This window comes from Diceros bicornis, chromosome 19 (assembly GCF_020826845.1).
Source record: "Diceros bicornis minor isolate mBicDic1 chromosome 19, mDicBic1.mat.cur, whole genome shotgun sequence".
Lineage (NCBI taxonomy): Eukaryota > Metazoa > Chordata > Mammalia > Perissodactyla > Rhinocerotidae > Diceros > Diceros bicornis.
In genome coordinates this window covers 24,244,951-24,270,240 of record NC_080758.1, presented here as the reverse complement: position 1 = coordinate 24,270,240, position 25,290 = coordinate 24,244,951, and the positions used below count along the sequence as shown (strand labels likewise).

The 25,290-nt window shown below is 45.4% G+C and overlaps 1 protein-coding gene across 5 annotated transcripts in view; it reads left to right on the top strand.

Moving 5' to 3' along the window:
* The first annotated feature begins 9,525 nt into the window (after positions 1–9,525).
* The window catches only part of CEP250 (centrosomal protein 250), a 44,511-nt gene continuing 28,746 nt past the window's right edge, over positions 9,526–25,290 (top strand). Inside the window, exons 1-12 of one of the 5 annotated variants that reach the window (XM_058562814.1) lie at positions 9,526–9,613; positions 16,777–17,065; positions 17,550–17,606; positions 18,541–18,623; positions 18,850–19,015; positions 20,006–20,112; positions 20,358–20,609; positions 22,068–22,164; positions 23,867–23,968; positions 24,123–24,167; positions 24,336–24,497; positions 24,980–25,158. In XM_058562814.1, coding sequence (XP_058418797.1) covers positions 16,880–17,065; positions 17,550–17,606; positions 18,541–18,623; positions 18,850–19,015; positions 20,006–20,112; positions 20,358–20,609; positions 22,068–22,164; positions 23,867–23,968; positions 24,123–24,167; positions 24,336–24,497; positions 24,980–25,158 — 1,436 coding nt within the window. In that variant the 5' untranslated portion in view covers positions 9,526–9,613; positions 16,777–16,879. Of the gene's footprint in view, positions 9,619–10,273; positions 10,292–16,776; positions 17,066–17,549; positions 17,607–18,540; positions 18,624–18,844; positions 19,016–20,005; positions 20,113–20,357; positions 20,610–22,067; positions 22,165–23,866; positions 23,969–24,122; positions 24,168–24,335; positions 24,498–24,979; positions 25,159–25,290 lie in introns of those variants that run through there. The other 4 variants (XM_058562813.1, XM_058562815.1, XM_058562817.1 and 1 more) reach the window with 4 other exon arrangements.

The following is a 25,290-nucleotide window of genomic DNA, read 5'->3' as shown; positions in this document are numbered from 1 at the left end:
TAAACCTGGTGGACTCTAGATCAGGTGTACTCACCAGATAGGTTTCCCAGCATAAACTGGCACAGAGTAGGAGCTTAGTAAGTGTTTGATGAATCAAAGAAGATGAAACTCACAGCTGGGGTGTCCAGGTGCCTGACTAGCCTTTTCGTGGTGATGCTCCCATATCCTCACTGATCTTCAGAGCACAACAGCATAATTTGTCCATTTCAAGCTTCATCTAGGGCTCCTAGGTCAGAAAACTCAGTAGAGCTCCACCTCCCATCTCGAAGGACCAATGCACCACCAGGCACTTTTGTGGGGAGCTTTAAGGAAGAGCTGAATTCATTGCTATCCCTCCAGTTGCCCAGATTCACAACACTTGGCTTTCCTTTTGACCTGTCCCACTTTAACAGTCTTTTCTGGCATTCCTCCCTCCTCTCCATCCCCGCTGCCTCACTGTCTCAGTCCTCCTCCCTGCCTGTCCATCTATAATTCCCTTATGCCTGGCTTCCAGGTCTCCAGGATCTCTGTCCCAACCCTCCCTCTCTCTAAAACGTACCCATTGAAAAGTGCCAACACATGCGCCCTCTCCTCCATGAAGCTTCCTCTCATCCACCAGAAAATACACACTCCTGAATTGCCATCATTTTCTGTACCCCTTTCCACTTTGGCAGCTCAAAGATTATTCAGTTCTGCTTCTGCCCCATCTCGAGCACTGTTCATTTCTTCCACTCTGTGTACTTTTTTCATATTTTTAAAAACTATAACTTAATTCCTTATAACTGTAATAATTTATTTACATGTCTGTTTCCACCATTAGATTATGACTAGACTGTACCATATTTATCTTTCAATTATTCCCAGTGTTGGGCACAGGGCCCAGCACATAGCAGATTCTCAGTATGTGCTGTATGGATGAATGAATCTCTAACTGGCCCTTATATACAAAAGCCATCATTTTCTACTCAAAAGCGTAGTTACTTGTGGACATATCATGCCTTCCCCGCTGGGCCCTGAGCTCCTTAAAGGCAGGGGATTCCATCTTGCCACTTATTAGGCACTTTGTAAGCTTGAGTGAGTGAATAAATGAAGGGATGAATGAATCAAACAACCAAGATGCCCCTACACATGGTTGATCAAGAGCCAGGACTCTGGAGACAGAGCTGGTTTTGAATCCTGGTTCTGCTATATGGTTTAGTGCATTATGTGATCTTTGGAAACCTCTAAACCTCTTTGAAACTCTGAACACGTATCATGACAGTACCCACCTCACAGGGTTTTTATGGGGAGTCAATGAAATGAATCATAAAAAGTGATTAGCCTAGCACCTGGAAGATAATAATTGCTACACTTTATCGAGCACTTACTCTAGTAAACTAGACTCTGGTCTTTGTATCCCATGGCATTTTTATCATATTTATCTCCACAACAATCCTATGATGAAGGTACTCTTAGTACCCCCGTTTTACAGATGAAGAGATCAAAGTTCAGAAAGGTTAAATTACTTTTTAAGCCTGATTCCTACTTTGACATATTTATACAAAAGAATCCTAACCTGGCTTCTAGAAACACAAGAAGTGAAAGGGTGGTGGGGGCAATTACAGTATTCTTGGCTTTCAGTCAAGGTCTCATCCAATGGGCTGGGACCTGGGGACATGGAGGAGTCAGTCTCAGAGCAGGGGCTATTGTTTGAGGACCAGGGAGCTCCAGAGATGGGGTGGGAGCAGGGAAAGGGGATTCTGAGCTTGCTTAGAAGGCCCTCTCCAGGGAGGAGCCCAGGGGACCAGCCTGGCTCTCACTATAAAGGTGACTAATCACTTCGGTCCCCTCTGGTAATTGCAACCAGATGCTGCCGCTGGCAGCACTTCAGTCCCAACATGTTTAATTACTGGGATGCAGAGTCCCTCGGTCCCACATGTCCCCCTACCTCCTCCTCTCCTGTCAGCAATATTAATGTCAAACTTGAGGTGGAAGATGGGAGCCTTGGGAAGCCACTGGCGTGGGAATAATCTTTACAGTCCCTTCTACCATGTAGACCCTCTAACTCTTATACATGTTTCCCCGTCAATTATCTCATTGGCACGCCACAAAATGTCCTCATCAAGTCGGCAGGCCAGAGTAGTATTATCTCCATCTCATAGATAAGCAAACAGTGAACTGAATAATAATAATAATCCTTTGCTTTTTTTCAAGGACTTAGCAATTTTCAAAGTGGTTTCAGAACTGTTATGCTATCTGAACCTCCCGAGATCTCTCGGAGTCAGTCCAGCACAGCACAGTGGCTCACAGCAGAGGCTCCAGGATCAGACAACTTGGTTCATCCTGGCTCTGTCACTAACCAGTTGGGTGACCTTGGGTATTCCTTCATTTATGTACTTAATTATCCAGCAACTATATATTGGGTGCCTGACATGTGGTAGGTCTTGGGCCTGAGCACTGGATATCTAGCAGTGGACAAGAGCACCAAGTCTGTGCTCACATTCCAGTGGAAGAGACAGACAAACAAGCAAACAAATGCATAATTTCAGAGAATTCTAAGTGCTGTGAAGAAAAATTAAGCAGGGTCAAAGGGATGTCTATTTTAGATAGGAATGTCTCTTTAACGAGGTGACGTTTGAGCAGAGAGCCAGATGTAGTGAGGGAAGGAACCATACAAAGGTCTGGAGGATGATCATTTCAGGTGGAGGAAACAGCAAATGCAAAGCTCCTGAGACAGGAATGTGCTTGGCACATCTGGGGAGCCATGAGAAGTTGGTGCAGCTGAGGCAGAGCGAGTAAGTGGAAGAGTGAAAGGAGATGAGGTCAGATCATGCCAGGACCACATGGAGTATGGCCTTGCAAGCCAGAGAGAGGATGTTGGATTTTATTTTTAGGGCAGTGGGAAACCCAATGGAGGGTTTGAAGCAGGAGAGTTGTCTGATTTGTAACTTAATGATTAAGAGCTGGGCTACCTGCCTTCGAATCCTGGCTCCCTGATTCATCAGCTGTGTAATCTCAGGCTAATTATTTAATCTCTGTGCCTCAGTTTCCTCATGTATAAAACGAAAATAATAATAATATACCTACCTCATAGAGTTGTTATTAGTTAAATAGTGAGTAAAGTTCTTAGAACAGTGTCTCATGCATAGTAAGCACTACATAAATGTTAGCTGTTATTTACATTTAAAAAATATCACTTCTCTGAACCCTGTTTCTTTACCCGTAAAATGAGGATAAAAATATCAGCTTCACAGACTGGTTATCAGAACTAAATGTATTTATGTATATAAAGTACCTTTCTTTCAGTGACCAGCATATAGTAGGTGCTCCATAAATTATAGTTTAAAAAAAAAAAAAAGATTCTGTTGTTAATATTGTCCGTGTTTCACAAATGAGAAAATTCAGTCTCAGAGAAGTGAAGTGACTGGCACAAGGTCACATAGCTAGAAATGACAGAAGTAGGACTCAACCCAGACACCTGACTCTGAAATCCGTGCTCTTCCCACAGCAAGGGAGAACTGCCCTTTCTTGGTATCACCCTGCAGGTTAGGGGTTAGCCAGGAGGAGGGCCCAGAGTCTCTGACCCTCCATCTGTGCTCCTTCTAACGTATGGGGCCTGGGCCATCCCTATCGAGGGAGCCTGGAGAGCCAGGCAAGAGCAGGGCTGCCTAATCCTCCCCCAGCGATCATTCTGGTTTGTGTTGTTCAAACTCCCCAGGAACTGCCACTGCTCCAGGCTCTTCTCTAGTGAGCCCTCAAGGGCTCCCCCAGCTGAGCTCCTCAGGAACTGCACCTTGTTTGAGCGTGGGCCTAGGTCACTCCATCCTACTGGGCTGCAAACACCACAATCTGGAAACTGTATGGGTGTAAGCGTGTTTCTGTCTGTTGCAGGTATGGGACATGAACAAAGTAATAATATATTTTTCACTTTTATTCTTTATTTAAAATATTTTTTCTTTATTTTAAAACTCTTTTAAAAAGTAATACATATTAGATAGAAAAGTAATACAAATTCATGATGAAAAAAATTCAAACAGTACAAAAGAATACACAGGAAAAATCTCCCTCCCACCCCAGACCCCAGGTTTTCCAGTCCTTTCCAGAAGCAACCACTCTTACCAGTCTCCCAGATGACTCTATGCATATAAGTTTTCTTTTAATTTTTATTTATTTATTTTTCCCCCAAAGCCCCAGTAGATAGTTGTATATCATGGTTGCACATCCTTCTAGTTGCTGTATGTGGGACACGGCCTCAACATGGCCAGAGAAGCGGTGCCTCGGTGCGCGCCCGGGATCCGAACCCAGGCCGCCAGCAGCGGAGCGCGCGCACTTAACCGCTAAGCCACGGTGCCGGCCTGCATATAAGTTTTTAAAAAGCTTTTTATGGGAACATGATTTCTATACTGAATAAATTTTAATTACAGAATTAAACCATGTTAATTATAAAATAAATCAAACAATACCAAAGATTATAAAATTAAAAGAGAAAGTCACCTCCTCACTGATCCCCAATCTCTCTCCTTAGAGGTAACCACTGTTAATACTTAGGGACCCAGGGGCCAGCCTGGCGGCATAGTGGCTAAGTTCACATGCTCCACGTTGGAGTCCTGGGGTTCGCGAGTTCCACTCATCAAGCCATGCTGTGGCGGCATCCCACATACAAAATGGAGGAAGACAGGCACAGATGTTAGCTCAGGGCCAATCTTCCTCACCAAAAAAGGAAGAAAACATAGTTAGGGACCTGGAAACCTTATTGTTGTTCTTGAGCTCAGAAACTTCAGATTCCTGCTGGACTCCTTCCACTCCTCCCTCCCTTCATCTAATTTTATCTCCCACTCTGCACATAAGAACCCTAGTAGATAAGTATTATTATCTCCATTTTGCAGCTGAGGAATGTGAGGCTCAGAGAGGGGAATGGATTGCTCCAGGACACAAGGCAGAGCCAGGAGTTCAAACCCAGGTGAGTTCAAAGCCAGGCCTCCAAGCCCAGTGTTCTTTCTGCCATGTTCCTCTGCCTGGTTCCTGTCAAAATCTTAGAGTTTAGTTGCTGTGTCACATGAGGCAGTGGATAAATTCTCAGGTTAGAATATAATTAAGGGCTCATTTTCTTTTTTTTTTTTTTTTTGTGAGGAAGATCAGCCCTGAGCTAACATCCGTGCCAATCCTCCTCTTTTTGCTGAGGAAGACTGGCTCTGGGCTAACATCTGTGCCCATCTTCCCCCACATTATATGGGACGCCACCACAGCATGGCTTGACAAGCGGTGCATCGGTGCACGCCCGGGATCAGAACCCGGGCCGCCAGCAGCGGAGTGCGAGCACTTAACTGCTACGCCACGGGGCCAGCTCTAAGGGCTCATTTTCTGAGGAAGAAGAAGATCTGGTCCTCTGGGAGCTGTCACTGAACACAAGCCCTGACCAGTGGTGAAAAGATGCTACTCACCTCGAGAAATATCAAGCAAGGGTGAGTTGGTTACTCAGAGCTTGACTTGGTCAGTGGGAAAGGGTTAGGACTAGAATGAGACCTGCCCACTGAGGCAGGGTCAGGACTAGGGGAAAATATCCAGCTGATGGAGAGATTGCATTATTATCTATTTATCCAGTCCAAGGAAATTCATACAACCCAACCAAGGGGCAGAATCATCAAGAGGAGTGCCCAGAAGAAATTCCCAGCATTCCCCAAACATCCCAAGCTCTTGCACACCACTGTGCTTTGCACACATTTCTGCTTGGAATGCCCTTCCTGCCTTTGTCTGCACAGCAGATTTATCCCACAATCAGGTTATAATGTCACTGTCTCTGTGAAGCCAGCCACTCTCTCATTATAGAATTTGCCACACTGTATGTGTGTGAAACTTGTTTGCTCGCCTGTCTCCCACATGAGTCTGAGAACTGAGGCTCTAGGCAGGATCCCTGTGTTTTTGTTCTTTGGGTCTCTCCCAGTCTCTAGCTCAGGATTTGGCACATAGTAGGCACTCAATCAGTATTTGTTTCATGATGAATGAATGAACTCAGATGGACAGCAGGAGGTTGTTCACGACGTACTACAAGAGACTATATCCTTTGGGTGCCCCCGGCTTTGCTTCAGACTGTTAGCAGTGAGAAAGAGGGGAAGGGGGTTGGTTTTTTCCTTAATTTTTCCCCTCTGTCATCCTCAGCTTAATTCAGTCACTCAAGGTGTTGACATGGAGAGAAAGATGAGGAAAGGGGGGGAAAGTCTTCTTTGAACTAGTATTGTAGCTGGCTTTGTGCTTTCTGGGTCTGGCAGATGTTTACAGTTGTTCCCGTCCATCATCAAAGCATCATTGGGTGCTTTTATAGGCTCTTCAGGGGTTCTCTGCTGGGCTCCTCTCCTGCACTTCCTTTAGCAAAGACATCTCTATTACCAATGGTCATTTGTCTTCTTTCTTTCTTTGTCCCTTTATCCCTCTAGGAGGCCCTACTGAACAGGACGCAAGATGGGCCTATCCAGGCTCTCTTTCTCTTACTTAGCCCACATCTGGCCTACAGAAAACATTCCTTGACAACAGCTCTGGAGAGCAGGCCAACTCCAGCATAGCAGCACTCTCCTGGGTCTGCCACCAAAACAAACAGTTACCAGGCTTGTCTCTTGGTGCTGGATTTCCCAGGCAATGTTCCCCAAGCAGAGTGGGGACTCATAGTCAGAAATATCTCCATACAAATTCTCTATCCTCTACTCTCTTGACTCCATAGATAAGGGATTTAAGAACTTTAAAACAGATTTTAGGCTATTGGAAAAAATACATATATGTTTTGTTAGCACCTTACTTTGAAATTTCACATATACAATTTAAAAAAGAAAGACAGTCAGTCAGCCCAGGCAGCCTCTTGGCATGCAACAGGGGGACTATCTATAAATAATGAGCGAGGCTGGGGTGAAGGATCCACATTATAGCCCTGGGAGAGGGTTAGGATGTAAAGCATGTTCCTAGAGATTTAGGACATAAAGGAAGAAGCTCAGTTCTTCTGGAGGGGACCAGGGTTGGTTTTTTTTCAACTGATCCATTATCTCTCCCTCCAATCCACACTCCTTTGAGGCCTTCTCCCCGCTCTGGTTTATCAGACAGGTTTGAACATGGCCAGATTCTAATTGTGTCTGCATTAAGTCTTTTCCCATAGGGCTCTCAAGCCCCAAGCAATTCAAGTGATGTGTATGAACACTTGTTTGTTTGTCCCAAATGTTTCTGGCACTTTGTAGGATATTTGAAGGCTGATGTACTCTCAGAGCCTAGGGAACGTCTGGGGGGAATGTTACCCACTTTCACACATCAGTTAACTTCACTTTCTGCTCTGGCCCAGACAAAATACCCAATTGTACTACTTTACTATATTTAAAACAATTTCCAAGTCGCTATTAATACATAGTATCATTCATTATTCAATACTAGTACATAATAGATGTTCAATAAATGTTTGCTAGGTGAATGAATAAGAGAATGAAGGAACAAATCTCCCTTTACAAAGATCAAATATTACTGTTTGGTTTTAATCCCCTTCTACTCCATTTACCCTCTCTCTTCCTCTTTTTTTTTTTCTCCCCAAAGCCCCAGTACATAGTTGTGTATCATAGTTGTAGAGTTGTAGCTCTTCGATATGGGATGCTGCCTCAGCATGGCTTGATGAGTGGTGAGTAGGTCTACACCCAGGATCCTAACTGGTGAACCCAGGCCGCTGAAGCGGAACATGCGAACTGAACCACCACACTGGGCTGGCCCCTCCGTTTACCCTTTATTGGTATGTCTTGGTAGTCTGAAACCTATGTTTATTCCTCACAGTCTTAAAATGTATTGTGTAGTTTGCTGATGGATTTTATGTTATTAACCTTTGTGACACTGAGGCTGACTTGATTCATTCATTCAATGGATGCTTATTCAGCACCTACGATGTGTCAGGCTCTGTGCTAAAGGCTAGGAATAAGTCAGACATAGTCTCCTATCATCATGAAGCTTAAACTTTAGAGGGGGAGAAAGATAATAGGTAAACAAACAAACAGAAAGTGGAAAGTACTATGAAAGAAACAGAGTGCTGTGATAGAAAATGATAGGGTAATACTTTAGAAAGCATGGTTAGGGAAGACCTAGCTGAGGAAGCATCATTTAAGCTGAGACCTGAAGGAGGGGAAAGTATCAGCTAAGCCAATAGCTGGGGGAAAATTGGTCTAGGTAGAGGGCAAAGTAGGTGCAAAGGCCCTGAGGCAGAAAACCTTTTCTGAATGTGTGTAACATTCAGGTTGTTTCTCTCCGTTCCAAATACTGTTGTAGGGAACATTCTTGCACAGTACCTGTTGCGCGAGTATTTCCCTGGAGTGGATTCCCACACCACTGATTCTTTACATCTTTTTCTCTGTCCAGTGTCTGGCGCCTTTCAGAATCAGTGTTCTCCCTTCTCCCCTTTCCCCTCCACTTACTTTCTCTTTTTCTATGAGTAACTGTTAAGAACTTTCTTTGGTTGTTCTCACAGCAGAAAAGATACAATACAGCTGTTATTAAAGTGTTCCCTTCTCAGGTTCCCTTTGGCTGTGGATTGCCTGTTTCACTCCAGCTATCCATTCATCCATCCGTCCATTTACTTAGCACTTAATGAGCACCTATTTTGTACCTAAGCCTTGTTCTGGGTGCTAGAGATGCACAATCTTAGGCAGTGCTTCTCAAAATGTGTTCCCGATGCATCAGAATCACCTAGGGTATTTGCCGAAATGCAGATTCCTGGGCTCCACCACGGTTTACTGACTCTCTAGCGGCAGAATCCGAGAGTCAGCATTTTAAAAAGTTCCCCAGTTTCTGTTTTTAAAATCCCAGCTAAAAATTTAGAACCACTGAGTGCAAAAGAGAGGCAAGTAAATAGAATTTACAACTCTAAGAAAGCGCATTGATAATTTATACACAAAACGCTATGGGCATAACGCCTGGGTCACAAAAGAGAGAGTCCTTTAAAAGAAGCAGGTTTACGCAGAAAATTCGACAAACTGCAGTTCTCCGGATAGATGCAGGGCATTCAGGCAAAGAGAATACCTCGTGCAAACACATGTAGGCGAAAAATGACATTAAGTGACTATGCTGTGACTATTGCCTGAGGCTGCCTTAGGCTTCGGGGGTCTGAAGGTGAGAAAACTCCAGAACCGGTCGCTCTGTCTATAGCGACCCAGTAGCGGGTCACCTTACTCTTCACGCAGTTGTCAACTGTACTCGAGTTTGTGGACTGAGCATTGCGCAGGCGCACTTAGAACCAGGTGCCGAAACACATGCGCAGTGTGTAGCCCCGAAGCCAAAAGGGGGATGATTGAGGGCAAGTTTTTTTTCTGTTACCAAAACTTCCGTTGCTCGAATCCAGTGACTGTGGCTGTCTCCATTTCTGGCGAGGGAATTTTACATCTCTTAATACAATCCCCCTTTCCATCTGGGCCGCTCTAGTAAATTGGCTGCCACTACTCAACATGGCGGGAAGCCCCCTGAGCCGCGCAGTCCGCCTATAGGAGCGCTACCCGGCGGGGCGGGGCCCTGCGAAAGGGCGGGAGTTTGGGGGGCGGGGTCTGGGCCCAGCCGGGTGGTGGGCCCCCGCCCCTGGCCGGGCCTTAGCGGTAGCTTCAGCCGCCCCGGCGCTGACCAGCAGGCTGGGAATCCACGGGAGCCGCGCGTGGTGAGGTGGGGCCTCAAAGGCAGGCGGGAGGTGCCCGGGTTAACGGTCCGAGGCCTAGAGACCGGCCCGCCTAGGGCGCCCTAGGGAATCTCGTTCGGGCAGCGGCCTCCCGTTCCCCGGGAGGAACCCGAGGCCCAGAGAGGGGCTGGGACCCATCCTGCTGCCGCCACCGCTCTGGGCTCCAGTCCGCGCCGAAAGGGATCTTCCCGACCCTCGTATCCAATAGCCGAGGAGCCCCAGGTTGTCAGGATATGGCGCTGCGCTCTCCTGCCCGTCTGGCTCCCGGTCCCAGAGTTTGCGGCTCCCTCTGCTCCTGGGGCATGGCACGTGATCTGTCCGAAAGCCCAGTCCCACCCGCCGCCGCGCTCTGGAACTCTTGATTCTTCGGGACCCAACTCAATCACTTCCTCGGAAACCTTTCCCAATCGCTTTCTGCAGGCGCACTTAATCTCGCTGCTGGGTTTTTGCACTCATTGCACCGAGTTACTTTTCCTGCCCCTCTTTTACACCCGTGCGCTTGTTGGGGCGTTATGCCTTGCCTTTTTCATCTCTATATCCCAGGATCTGGCACATGATGATAATAATAATAGCTCATATTTACTGAATAGTCATAAAGTGACTAAATGTCAAGTGCATTACATGTAAAGGCCCGTTTAATCCTCACAGCAGTTCCTTAAGGTGGGTTCCAGATCTTCACGTTTTATGCTTGAAGAAACCGAGGCACTCATAGATCAGTTTGCCTAGAGCCCACAACTAATACGTGAATTGAGCTGGGAAATGAATTCTAGGCTGTCTGTCCCCAGAGCATGTGATAATTTCACTAAGTTGCCTTTGGGTTTGTTAAATGTCTGTTGAATTGGTCTTTACATTAGCTCTTGAGTTATGGAGGCCAGGATTATGATGCACATTTTACTGAGAAGACTTCTTTAGAAAGGAGAATTGATGTTCCCAAATGTATAGAGTGAGTTTAAGACAGAACCCAGGCTAGACCCTGCTGCTAGCCTTCTATTCCTTCAGTCACTCTGTACCTTTCTTTGCTCCTTTTCCATCAGAGAGCTGTAGACCTAGACCTCATCATTTCACACCTTTCAGGAAGTGTCCCTCACAGAGCTGTGATTTCATATTTCATGATTTAGGAGGCAGCCTAATGGAGAGGACATAGGGTGTGGGAGCAGATTGGGGTTCAATCTTTGCTCTGCCACTGACCAGTTATATCCCTTCCATTTTTTGAACCTCAGTTTTCTTGTCTGTAAAATGAGGACAATAATCTTATCTCAAAAGGTTTTTTATGAAGATTGCAAATAATTGTTGTGAGAGAGTAAAGTGCTATACAAACTACATGATCTGTTTTTTACCTTTTATAACTTTTTTATTTATTTATTTTTTCCCCCAAAGCCCCAGTAGATAGTTGTATGTCATAGTTGCACATCCTTCTAGTTGCTGTATGTGGGACGTGGCCTCAGCATGGCTGGAGAAGCGGTACCTCGGTGCGCACCCGGGATCCGAACCTGGGCCACCAGCAGCGGAGCACGCGCACTTAACTGTTAAGCCACGGGGCCGGCCCTGTTTTTTTACCTTTTAGAAGGTTATAGAACTGTCAGCATTTTGCGAGACCATTGATGATATGGACCATGTTACCTAATGTCCTTATGTTCATTCAATCAGTCAGTCAAATATGTAATGAGTACCTGCCATATATCAGGCACTGTTTTAGGAGCTGGGACTATAGCAGGCAATAAAACAATGTTCTTGCACTTGGGAAATTTACATTCTGATAGGTGTATTACACATAATAATCAGATAGGGTCAGGTAAAGCATGGTAAGGTAAATAAAAATACCAGTGTGTGTGAAGGAGTGGTGGTATTTTATACTGGGTGGTTAGGGAACAACTTACTGAAAAGGCGACATTTGAACAGAGATCTGAAGGTGGTAAGGGAGTGAATCATGAAGATAACAAGAAAGAGGGCCTGAGATGAGTGTGTGTGGCTTGGTGTGTTCCAAGCACATACAGCAAGGAGGGCTGTGTGGCTGGAGGGGTGTAAGCAAAAAGGAGAGGAGTAAGAAATGGAATTAAAACAATTGGAGGCTGGGATAAAATAATTAGGACCCTGTAGGCCTAATCTAAATAATTAAGATTGATTTCGGTTTTCACTCTGAGTAGACATTGGAGAGTTCTGAGTGGCGTAATCTATCACTGTTTTAAAAGGATCACTCTGACTATTCTGTTGAGAAAAAAACAAATTTTGGAAACAAGGGTGGAAGCATCCTACCATCTAGGAAGATTTTGCAGTAATACAGATGTATTACTTATCTATTGCTGTGCAAGGAATTACCCCCAAATTTAGCAGTTTGAAACAATAATTATTTATTATCTTATACAATTGTAGGTCAGAAATCTGGGAGCAGCTTAGCTGGGTGTTTCTGCTTCAGGGTCTCTCAGGAGATTGCAGTCAAGCTGATGGCTGATCTGCTCCCAAGATGGTCCCTTACCACTGGGCCTCTTCACAGGGCTACCTGAGTCTCTTGAGGACACGTCAGAGAGAGGGGGAAAGAGAGAAAGAGAGAGACAGACAGAAGCTATAGTGCCTTTTAGGACCTTGTCTTGGAAGTCATTTCTACTTTATTCCAGCTCACACTCAAGGGAAGAGACTTAGGCTTCTTGTGAGGAGGAGGAGTATCAAAGAATTTGTGGGCATACCTTGAAGCCACCACACCAGGCAAGAGAGAGTGGCTTGGCTCAGGGTGGTGGTGGTGAGGGGTCAAAAAGCGATAGGATCTGGTAGAGCCAGCAGGATTTGCTGATGGATTGGTTATAGAGTGTGAGAGAATGGAGTAAGTATGACTGTAAGGCTTTTGGCTTGAGCAACTGGAAGGATGGAGTTGCCGTTTACTGAAATGGGAAAGATTGGAAGAGCAGGAGTTCACTTTAGGACAAGTTAACTTTGAGAAGCCTGTTAGACATCTATGTGGAGAAGTTAAGTAGATGTTTGGATTTCGTGTAGAAATGTATAGGAGTGTGAATTTCCAGAGGGAAGTGTGGGCTGGAGACGTAACACTGGGAGTCATGGGTGTATAGGTGCTATTTTAAGCCATGAACTGGATGAGATTACCTAGGAAATAAATGGGGATGAGGAACAGGTCTGAAGCCTGAGCCCTGGGACCTCCAACCTTTAAATGTTGGGGAGATGAGGAGGAGCTAGCAAAGGAGACTGAAGGGAGAGGCCAGAGATGTGGGAGGAGGGGAGAGAGAGAGGCCCCACCTACGAGATTTATATAAGGAGCTGCATGCTAATTTTTAAGGAACAGAAATGGTCTCTGCAGACAAATATATATAGTTTCTTTGCTCAGGAAATAAAATGTTTGTGCCCTCAAGTGATTTTCCTTTTTCGCTTTAAGTGACAGATTCTATTTAATAATACCAGTCCACATCTTAGTCCTTGCTGCATTTACACCTCTACTCCAAGTATAGATGGTGTTGCTTCTATTTTAAACTGTGTTTAAATACTCCTGTTGGAGTATTTTCGATGAAGGGAAGCTCAGTACATAATTTATATCACTGTTCTGTCACTTTCCACCCTAGGTTCAGAGGTTACTGCCCTTCCTGGTCTGATTCCTAGCAAAAGGAGGAAGTCGGTCTTGTTCATTTCCATATCACTGTGGCTGACTGCCCAATGTTGAACTGGAATTCATGAGTGTTTATGGGATAAATTAATGTACAAAAGAAGTGAATATTTTTCCTGTTCCTGCAGTAATAATATAACATCTGTTCAGTGGTTTACAGTTTACAAAGCACACTGACATCCATTATCTCATTTGAATGCAATCCAGTCTGTTACCATTTGCCAGCTATTGACCTTTTCCTTTTCTGAGGGACATTGAAACCTACCCTTCTTTTGGAGCTCTGCTAGTTTATTCTCTGGCTGATCTGACAGTGTGTTAATAAAAGGGTGCTGAATTGCATCTTGAGGAAGCTCAGAACTAAATCTCAATTTCAGAAAGATTCCTGATATAATTTTTCTGTATTCTATCCCTCTTATTCTTGTTTTAGTGAGTTTAAGTTTTATGGGGCTTTTGGGGGTTTTAATCATAAAACACTTCAAATCATTTAAAAAATAAATTTATTTTTTAGAGCAATTTTAGATTTACAGAAAAATTTCCTGGTACTACAGAGAGTTCCCATATACCCTGCACCCAGCTCCCCTATTAGTAACATTTTGCATTAGTATGGTACATTTGCTATAATTTCAAATCATTTTTTGAGGTAAGTGGGGCAGGTAAATAAAATATGGACAAAATGAAGTTATTTCATCTCTGTAGGCCTCAGTTTCCTTATCTGTAAAATGAGATGGTTAGACTAAATTTCTAAATAGCTCTAAAATTTTTTAATTATCTGCTAAAGTAAAATCATATAATTCTAATGTAATTCCCTTTCTTTACTGAAGCTTTACTAATATCACCTTCCTAAATAATGTTTATATATTAGCAGCAGCCTTATCCTAAAAGAGGATTAATATGAGAATTCTGGGAACTATGGCAGGGCTGCTCATAGAGCTATTAGGTTGAACTACATGAAATTATCATTTTTTATAGGTTAAAAAAATGGGCAAATATTGACAATATCATATGGTTCAACCTAATATTTTGGGTGTAGGGATTCAACGGAGGGTGAGGGAATATTTGGGGCCTCTGAGACTCCCACTTGTGCAAAAGCCTAGCCCAGCCCTCACAGTGTTAGGAGAGAAAAGGGTCCTCAGGTCCCTTGAAGCAACTTTGGAGCTACCCTTTTTGTTGGTGGTGTTGGCAGTAAGAACTGTTTCCCAGCACGTTTGTGCCTCCAACTAGCAGAGAAAGATTGAGCCAGCATTTCACAGAGCCCCGGTAAGCTGGCTGACATAGTCTTGGTGGAAAGTAAGGGCAGAAAAGGAGGATGTTTGGAGTATGTGGGAAGACTGTATTAACCGGGCTTATAGGCTAGGAAGAGGCAGCCTGGGGTATTGGTGCCACTAAGCCTTCATGGGTGCCATCTACTCTTCCTACGTGATGCACTTTCCATACTGTCTAGTACAAGCTCTGCAAACCCAGGTATCTTCAGTTGCCCGGGAGGTAATGTAAATTAGTAAACTGAGTTTTCCTCTATAACTTTTATAAGAAAAACACAGCGCAAGTGCAATGATAAATGACAACTGAAATCTGCTATCAATGTGAGGGACAGAATAGGCTGGGTTAGGGGGCACGGGGGCAGAGACTGGTGAACTGGAGAGCACATGCTCTATCTAAAGGGGGCAAACACTGTTTAACTGTTTAACTGCAGCTGGTTGTTGCCTTATAGAAATGTGGGTCAAGGGTCACTAGATATTCTGGTTTTCCAAAGGAGCCAGAAATAGGAATTTTTATATGCTTTTTTCCAATGGTGTATGTTAGCACCTGATTTGAATTCTTAACCATTGTATAGGCCACACAATGATTGAAAAGAGCCAGCAGGCCACATTTGTAACCTCTGGCCAAAGGTTAGATCTGCCAGGGGTGAGGCTCACATGCATTTCTTCGTTATGCGTTATTGACAACCCACTAATGACCAAAATGAGTTAGACAGCTTCTGCCTTTGAGGAACGCATAGATTAGTAGAGAAGATAGACAAATAATAATGGTAAAATGTAACATAGACATTATGTGTGAGCGCGCGCGTGTGTGTGTGTGTGAGTGTGATTAATTCTTCCTGGATGCGTCTGGGAGGATGTGATAGGAAGTGGCGTTTTAGCCAGGATGCAGGAGATCAGCAGTTTGGTGCATTAAAGGGATTTGGGGCCCCTGAAACTCCCACTGTATGTGCAAATGTTAGATCTGCATTTGCTGTATATACAATTTTCTTCAGATTATGAGACTGATGTGCTGCGGGCTATACCAAGGGGGCAGCTCTAATATACCATTTTCTTGATAAGCAGTTGGAAATACAGATACTCATTACCCTGCTGGTGGATGGCTCAGGGTTAATAAAATGAGAGAACTCTAACCACCTCCCTCCCCCCAGGTTGTCGTGTGTTTTAGGGGCCTAAGAAACTCAGAGGTCATGTTGTTGAGTGCCCTTGTTTTTGGATGAGGAGACTGAAAGGAAGTGGCATGCCCAAGGTCACAGAGCCATTAGAAGCAGAGCTTGGACTAACATCCCGAACTCTTGTTGACCACCTGCCTCCCCCTCTCCTGGGTATCTCTGAAGGTCACTGGCTGGGCTGGCCTCCCCTGCCCTGCAGGGGCCTTTGCCCTGTTTTAGCCCAGATCCTGGTGGTAAGGAGTGTTTGCCATCCTGCTGAAGCCGGTTCCTTCTTCCCTCTTCCTTTTTTGGATCCCATGCCTGAAATCTGAAATGCCTGCTACTCCATTTCTTTGTCAGCGAGTCAGACTACTTGTATTCAAATCCCTAATCAATCAAATGCCAACTGTATGAACTAGGATAAATTGCTTAACCTTTCAAATTTCTCTACTGTGGCTTAACTTTTGTAAGCCTCAGTTTCCTTGTCCATATATAAGGCATTATAGTAGTACCAACACTGCAGTGTGATATGAAGGCGTTGGAAGGTTTCAAGATTCTTCTTTTGACAAAATGGTGTAATAAGTGTAAAGCATTTAAAGCGACTGACCGTAGAAGCACTTAGCAAGTATTGATGATGATAATGATGATTCACACAGTTCACAGCCCCCCAGTTTGGGTTAAATGCTCTTGCTTTGTTTCCCTGTACTATCCTGGGATGTCTTTATTATTGTACGTACCACATTGTATTGTAATTGTGTCTATCTCACCTGCTAGACGAAAAACACCTTCAATGATTCATCGCACCGATGTTTATCGGGCACTGTGCCAGGCTCTAGGGATGCAATGGTAAACCAGGAACTCTTGGTCTAGTGCAGAGTTCAAAAGACATGCCAGAAAACACTAGTCTTGTGAGCTTGTCTCATGACTAAATAAATTTGGGAAATGATGCTCATCATAGCCCCCACTTAGAGGTTAGGGTCCATCTTAGTATTTTAAAGGCTCTGAGGAGTCCTGTAGTAAAGGAACCTATTTACTTTGTCCAGCCCAGCTTTGCCAGACTTAATGAGTGTTTGCTGAATACATTTGAGTCATCTAGACAGTCATTTCAACTCCTCTGTGTGCTTTGGTCTCCAGCTCAAGAGGAGGTCCAAGCGGCACAGCAATGATTAGAGACTCTGCTGGAAGCGAACAGCCTCTGGCTGCATAGGGGCCTGTGGACTTACTGTCTGGTGCCCCCATGGAGACAAGAGGCCCTGGGTTGAACAATATGAAGCCCCAGTCACTGCAGCTAGTGCTGGAGGAGCAGGTACTGGCGCTACAGCAGCAGATGGCAGAGAACCAGGCAGCCTCCTGGCGGAAGCTGAAGAGCTCCCAGGAGGCCCAGCAGAGGCAAGCAACCCTCGTGAGGAAGCTGCAGGCCAAGGTGAGGCAGCTGCCCTTTCAGAGAGGAGAAAAGAGGAGACCACGTCCTACGGTTTGGTGCTGGGGTGGGATAAGGATTGCAGGAGGTAGAACCTCTTGCAACTGAGGGGCATGTCCCCTCAGGCATGTTTGAGCATGTCCCAAACAGCCTCTCCTTTGATGCTCACAACTGCTCCACAAGCTATATATTATGTGTACGTTCACGAGGGTTAAATTATTTGTCTAGGGTTGCTCTCCTAGTCTAGAGCTAGGACCTGACCTAGGTGTTCTGGCTCCAAAGCCCATGATCTTGCCTCTCCAATACATGAGGGCTATAGAAGGTATTATTTAAATACCCAAATAGAAACTATAAGTTGTTATAGCCTTACCTCACTGTTATCACCCAGTCCCCCGTTCATAGCGGGTTTGCCCAAGATCCTTGGGGGGCCTTGGGTTTGGGCTGTTTGTACCAGCCCATCGCCCACATCCTGCTCTGTTTGCCTCAGGTGTTGCAGTACCGGACCTGGTGCCAAGAGCTGGAGAAGCGGCTAGAAGCCACTGGGGTGAGTGAGGCTGAGTTCTGTGCTCCCCCTGAGCCCTCAGTGAATATACTTGTTAGGCTTCATTTGCTGGCTGAGGGAGGTGATAAGGCCGTGTTTCGTAGAAGCCTCTTTCTTCAGCCCCCTAGAGCTTTACCACACAGATACCTTTATTGGACCTAGCTATTCCTGGCCTGTCAGACACCAACTCTTGTCTCTCTAAGGGCAAAATGAAGCTTCAGGAGACTTAATCAGATTGGAAGGAGGTGGAATCAGAGGGAAGAAATCCATTTTTCCTCCAGAAGGTGTCAGTGTTTATCTGTCGTAGAGAGATGTGTGCCTTTTCAGGCCTAAAAGGCATGTTTGTGGCAGAGGGATTTACTTATTTGTGCTGTCTGCTGGATAGAACTGGCTTTGAAAAACACATTTGCCTTTGTTCCAGCTCCCTCTCGGCACCTTCTCACATTCCCCTCAGAAAAATTCTCTCAGAGGAAGGAAAGAACCAAAACTTATTGAGTACCATTCTATGTTGGCCAGGCACCATTAGACATCATCATATAATTGTCATTTATTCTGCAAAGCAACTTTCTGAGGGGAATGAGATCACCCTCATTTTGTAGCTGAAGACTTTGTGGCTCTGAGAAGTTAAGTAACTTCCCAAGGTCCAAAAATTAGTGTAGTAAGAGTCAAGGCCATTAGTGAAGATATATGTTTCTTAGGTTGAAAGTTCTTTTCACTACAAATGCCATCTTTCAGGAGAGGTCACTGGTTCACTTTTGGAGAGAGGGATGAAGGGGATTTGCTTTCAGGATGCAGTGATTGAGAAAAGAGGCATATTGCTAAGAAAAGGGGAGAAAGAATGAAAAGAAAGTGGTCTGCTGTAGAAGGGGGCATCAGGGACTTGGCCTGAGTGATGTTCTGTTTGGAGGTAAATAAGGCTTGTCTCTGTCTGGCTAAGGGACCAATCCCTCAGAGATGGGAAGGTGTGGAGGAGCCAAACCTGGAACAGCTGCTAATCCGATTGGAGGAGGAGCAACAGAGGTGATGGACCCCAAATTCTCTGGCCTGGCTGAGTGGCTAGTGGGTGGAAAAGGCTGATGGGAAACCTCTGTCCTCAGGGATAACGTGGATTAGAACCAGGCACTTCAGCCTTAGCCCTCCAGTTCCTGGCAATGGAAAATTCCGGTGGTTGTCATCTTACTCCAAGAAGTCCAAAGGTTGGACCAGACCTTTATTTTGCTCTTGCTCCTACCCCTCCCCAGTGCAGGTGTGAGAGTTTAGCAGAGGTGAACACCCAGCTTCGGCTGCACATGGAAAAAGCTGACGTGGTAAATAAAGCCCTTCGGGAAGATGTGGAAAAATTGACAGTAGACTGGAGCCGGGCCCGGGATGAGCTCATGAGGAAGGAGAGCCAGTGGCGCATGGAGCAGGAGGTAGGAGGAACAGGGGTTGGAACTGTGAGAGGAGGGCTGTGCACTCTGGGCACTGCCCTGGTCAGTGCTGGAAGGAATTAACTTCAGGACTTGAATGGAAACTGGGCTGCTGTTAAAGTCTCTGGCCATCGTTTCCACTCATGCAACTTTGCCCTGCTCAAGCCTTCAGCTTAGTTCTGTCCTTACCTGCCTAGTCGAGATTTTGCTGGCAGGTATGACATGACACTCGAAGCAACCCTGTTCCTCCATAAGTGACTAGCTTAGGTTTTGTTTTTTCGTTTTTTTGCTAAGGAAGAATCTCCCTGAGCTAACATCTACTGCCAATCTTCCTCTTTTTGTATGTGAGCCACTGCCACAGCATGGCCACTGACAGAAGACTGGTATAGGTCCACAGCCAGGAACTGAACCTGGGCGACTGAAGCAGAGCATGCTGAACTTAACCACTAGGCCACTGGGGCTGGCCCCTGGCTTAGGTTTTAGATGGATTTGAAAACTTGCTGACTCCCCTCATCTGGAGGTCTACATATCTGGATGCTAAGGAGGTAGCTGTTGAAATTGGGGAAGAAAGACCAGATATGGAGCCTGGGAAGTTTTCAGATCCCAGCTAAAGGAAACTGTGTTTCTTGAGCCTTTGCTCTGTGCCAGGTATTATGCTAGGTGATTAACATATAGTATGTCATTTAATCCTTGTTATAAGTCTGTGGTAATAATGGCAATAGCTCCCCTTTGTTGAGCAGCTACTGTTCATCCTTTTCTAATCTAGCTCAGAGGAAGGCCGTATACTAATCTCAGGCCTTTTGATTTCTTGAATCTCACTGCTAACTTTGTTAAACTCTTCAGCATAACCTGAATATAGACACCCATTCATAAGCTATCTCCTGTAAGTCCCTCCTTACCTCCCCCCTAGCAGTCAGGAGGAATCCAAGACTCTTGTGTTAGCAAAAGATACTCCTCTGCCCTTTGATGTGACCTGGGTTTCTGAACACACAGTTCTTCAAGGGCTACCTGAAAGGAGAGCATGGTCGGCTTCTCAGTCTATGGCGGGAGGTGGTGACCTTCCGACGCCACTTCCTGGAGATGAAGTCAGCCACTGACAGGTTAGTGTGGGGATAAGAAGGGAGGAGGTTTGCCCCTACCGATTCTTTTGGGCTACTGTAGAAGGACGGGGGGGTGGGGGTCAGGTACAGGGAGAACGTGGGGGAGGAGAAGAGTTGGTGGGGAGAGATGGTATTGTTGGATTCAGATTTTTCCCAGACCTGCTCCTCAGGCTTCACTGGGCCTGATCTCCATGCTCCCTTCCCTGGTCCCTGTTGGAGTCTGCTCTTTCTTTACTTATGTTCAGAGATCTGACAGAGCTCAAGGCTGAGCATGTGAGGCTTTCAGGGTCCCTGTTGACCTGTTGTCTGCGCTTGACTGTGGGAGCACAGTCTCGGGAATCTGATGGATCTGGGAGACTGGATGGGAGTGAGCCAGCCCAGCTGCTGCTGCTACTAGCAAAGACCCAGGAGCTGGAAAAGGAAGCTCATGAAAGGAGCCAGGAGTTAATACAGCTGAAGAGTCAAGGGGAACTGGAGAAGGCTGAGCTTCAGGATCGGTGAGATGGGCTGGGGTCCTAGGAAGGGTCCACTGAGGGAAAGTTGACTCTCTTAGGGAGTTAGAGATAAGCAGGGGAGATATGAAGAGCATTCCTTCCTGGAAGGAGATGTGACAGAAGGTGTCTAGTTTGAAAGCCAATGCCACAGTTGGGGCAATGTCATTGCCCTCTGCCCTCAGATGTCTTGCAGCTGTTTCTCTCCTGTTGACTTACAGAGCTAGCTATGACGCTGTCCTCTATCAATAACAAGCTACTTGCCATTCTAGAACAGCCAAGCTCTTCCATGCCTCCCTGCCTTTGTACATGCTGACTTTAGCCTAGAATGCCTCCCTCCTTTCTCTCTCTGCCTTATCCTTTAAGGCAGTGTCACCTCTTCTATGAAGCCTACTCTGACCTCAATAGCCTATTCAATTACTATGCCCCAGTGTGGTCTTTTGACCTGCTTGTTACAGCATTGATCTCATTGATTATTTAGTTTCCTTTTTTTTTTTTGTTAGGCTCTTTTATTTTTTTGGATTATAATAAAATGAATTTTTAAAAAATGATGATAAGAGGGGCAGGGTCATAAGCAAAGAGCCCCATTTGAATCTCAAGGCAAAGTTCTGTTTATACCCCATGGTTAGGGTTGTGTCTCCACCTGTTGGCAGTGTACGTAAATTGCAGTTTGTCTTGTTTTGGGTGGTGGCGGCACTGAGAAACACAAGAGAAGACCATGTCTTGTAAGTTCTGTGTCTCTAGTGCTTTGCACTTCATCTGCCATATAGTATACACTCAATAAATGTTTGTTGAATGATGCAATAATTGAATGAATGACCATACAGTGAGCTAAGGCTCTTAGAGATAGTACAGAATAAAATTATTAAGACTTTGAAAATAAAATTGAACTCACAGATGACATTCATTCAAGAAATACATGTTTAGCTACTCATATAAAGCCAGGTACTGAACTCCAGAATATAGTGTTAAGTGATAAAGATGTATGGTGATTTCCCTGAATTTTGAGGTTAATATTAGTGAGGTTGACCATAATCTCCCCAAGTTGCCTCTCCTTTTTCCCTCCCTATCAGAGTCAGAACCTTGGGCTGGAGGGACCTTGGGACTATCCCGTGTCACAATTCTGATGTTCTTATTGGATTCAGGGTGCTTGACTTCAAGATCAAGCGGGGCCTAGAAGGGCCTGGGCCAGGGCTTTCCTTCAGCTCTCGGGCCCCCAAACACGTGTTCCAGCCTTGAGATGTGGTAAATCCCTGCATGTGTCTGAGTGGCTTTTGGTTTCCCCTGCAGTTCAAGGCTATAGCATCATGTGGTGTTCAGGGAGTGCAGAGGGGCTGGGGGTGCCCAAAGGACTGTGGGGAGGCTGCAATGGGGGTGTTTTTATTGGGGCTGTGGTGTGCTGCATACTAGCTCGGTCCACATCAGTGGGCTGCCCAGGTGACAGTGCTGTGCGCTTCCCTTCAGGGTGACCGAGCTCTCTGCTCTGCTGACCCAGTCTCAGAAGCAAAATGAAGATTATGAAAAGATGGTAAAGGCTCTGAGAGAGACAATGGAAATTCTGGTACATGATCCTTTGTTCTGGAAAGGAGTTGGGAATAGGCCTGTAGGTTCCTTGTCCTTTATGGGCAGATAGTACAGGATACCAGTTAAATAATCCTCGATGAAATCCCCTAAAACGAAAAAATAAATTTTGGCTGAATCTGAAAATTAATTAACTCATTCGTTTATTCATTCAATAAACATTAACTGTCTACTACCCCTACTATATTTCTGGGGAAACTACCATGGCATATGCATGCAGTGTGTCCTTATCAGAGAGAGTGGGACACACATTAAGGGGCACACTGGTAAACGAGGAAGGGGACATGTAGAGAGAATACAAAATGTAGTCATATGGGAAACAACCGAGGAGTATGGCAGTGGTTAGCCTGGAGAATATATCTGAAGGAGTGACATTGGGGAAAAGAGTTGGCTTGTTTAATGTTTTCCAGGTGGGCAAAACCAATGTCAATGACTGGACGTCATGGCGAGGTAGAGTTTGACTAACAGCTGGAGCTATTGTAGTTGAACAGTCTCGCTTGTGAAGGAGTGAGTTTTGTGTCACTGGCTTAACATTTGCCAGGGCTGTTATCAAAGGGACTCTCTAAGGTTGGATGTTAGAGCCTTTGGCTTGATTCCGCTTTTCGTTTCATCTCTAAGAATGTTCAGATCTCTGATTTTAGGTGGATACTGAACCCCTATCCACATGCATACCCCAGTCTTCTCATACAAGCTGGAATAGCTGGGAGCCAGACTTGTTTGTGTCTTTTTGGTTTCTATTGGTCAGGAATCTGCAAATTCAAATGTCTGCCCAGATAATGTAAATGAGTGAAGTGAGATCGGTTGTAAGAATTCTGGTTTTCCAGTGCTGTCAGTGCTGCAGGGGACAGTTGATCTCAGTATTAAGGAAACAATGAGGGTAGTAGGGACTGCAGGACCCTGAGGAATACATGCCTCATCTAGAGGAGACATCCACTGTTCAATTTCAGTAAATTGTTGCCCTATTTGAGTGGGGGCTGGGTATGGCCCATTTGTTAACTTTTTGAGAGAAGCCAGAAATTCAGGTTTTATGAACATCTCTCAATTTTTAATGTTGGTTCAAATTTTTTATAGGCCAAACAAAACATAGCTGCAGGTCTCTGTCTTCAGGCCTTCACTAAGACAATGTGATAGGAATGAAGAGGGGAAATCTTGAGTCTTCAAGTTTAATACTTGCTTTGGGGCTAGAGGATTTGCTGGTTCAGGCTTAGGTCTCATGTGTTAGTTTGCTGTTCAGAGAGGACAGCCATCCTCCATCCAATGACAGCTCACATTTATTGAGCATTTGCTTTGTGCCAGGCACTGTTGTTGAGTAATTTACATGCATTTTTTTCATTTAAGTCTCAAAACAAACCTGTGAAGTAGTTGCTATTAATTACTCCTATTTTAAAGAGAAGGAAACTTGGAGAAGCATTTGCCTAAGGTTACCAAGCTTGTTAGTGATAGAGCAAGAACTCCAATCTAGACAATCTAATTTGGAGCTCTTAATCATTTAATCTGAACTCTTAATCACCACATTGCCTTGTCTTCAGAGTCCTGGAACAACATTAGCATTCACGTGTGGTCAAGGGAAAAAATGGGGTTGACAGAATAGACAGAATGAGACTCTGGTTGATTTAGGGGCTGGAGTGATAAATTCTTTTCTGAGAGTTTGGTTCATAGACTCTATTTTGTTCCCTGTTCAGGAGACGAATCATGCAGAATTAATGGAACATGAGGCTTCTCTTAGTAGGAATGCCCAAGAGGAGAAGCTGTCTTTACAGCAGGTGATCAAGGATATAACCCAGGTACTGGTATGCCTCCTGGTCATGGAAACTGGATAATGCCGCACTCCTTTCCCCAGGCCTCCATGTCCTCTCAGTCATGCCTAGATTTCCACTCTCTGAGGTGTGTAAACTTAGCCTCTTCTTCCTTCATTTCTTCATTTATTATTACCTCAAGGAGTGCTCTAGCCTTGTTGCTGATCCTAAGTTTGGGTGGCCAAAGGTGAAGAATTGAAGGAACCAACCGTTTTGCCCTTAGATACTCTCTTTCCACCCCTAGGGAGAGGGCCTGAGAAGGAACATCAGGTTTATCCAGGCTGTAGTGTAAGTCTTTTGTATGAACTCTAGACCTTGGTAAGTAGGATGGTGACCCTGCTGTGTTGGGTTTCAGGCCATGGTGGAAGAAGGGGACAATATGGTTCAAGGCTCTGGTCATGAGAACTCCTTGGAGTTAGACTCTAGTGGCTTCTCCTCCCAATTTGATTCCCGGGACCCAGACAAGGCTCTTACTCTGGTGCGTTCACTGCTGACTCAGAGACGCCAGGCTGTGCAGGTGAGAACCCAAGCGTTCTTCCTCAGCCATAGGAATGGGTGTCTAGACCTATTTGTGCCCCAGGTACCCTCCTAGCCTGGACTGCCCCTTTCACTTTATTGACCAGTCATGAGGTGTTTTGCCAACATCCCAAAGTGCCCATTAGAATCTCTACTGCCCAATTGTACTTGTGGGTAGCAGGCACATTCTCTGTGCCAGTGGCATGCTTCCCTTCCCTCCCCGATTCTGAGGGTCCCAGCCACACTTAGCATCACTCCCGGCCACTGTACATTCGATGATGATGAACTCTAAGACTCTAGGAGCCACAGAAGCCCAGTAATCTCTGATCCTCTGTCTTCTCAACTGGTCACATCTCTATTCTGAGCTTACTATTTTTGCTCCAGCCCCTAACCCCTTGCCCAGCCCTACTTTCAGGCTCTGACATCCCTCCTTTGCCCTGCCCTCTTGTTCATCATCTTACTTCTGTTATTCTCCCTCCACAGGACCTGAGGCAGCAGCTTTCAGGCTGTCAGGAAGCTATGAGCTTCTTGCAGCAGCAGCACAATCAGTGGGAGGAGGAGGGTGAGGCCTTGAGACAGCGGCTACAGAAGCTCACTGGGGAGCGGGACACTCTGGCAGGGCAGACTGTGGACCTCCAGGGAGAGGTGGACTCTCTCAGCAAGTGAGCAGAGGGCTGTTCATCCCACCCTTCCTCCCGGGGCTCGGTCCTCATCCGGCCATTTACCCACTCCCATCGTGTTTCTGCGTGGCTGACCCCGCTCTCCCTGAGACCCAGGGCTGTTCAGCACTGCCT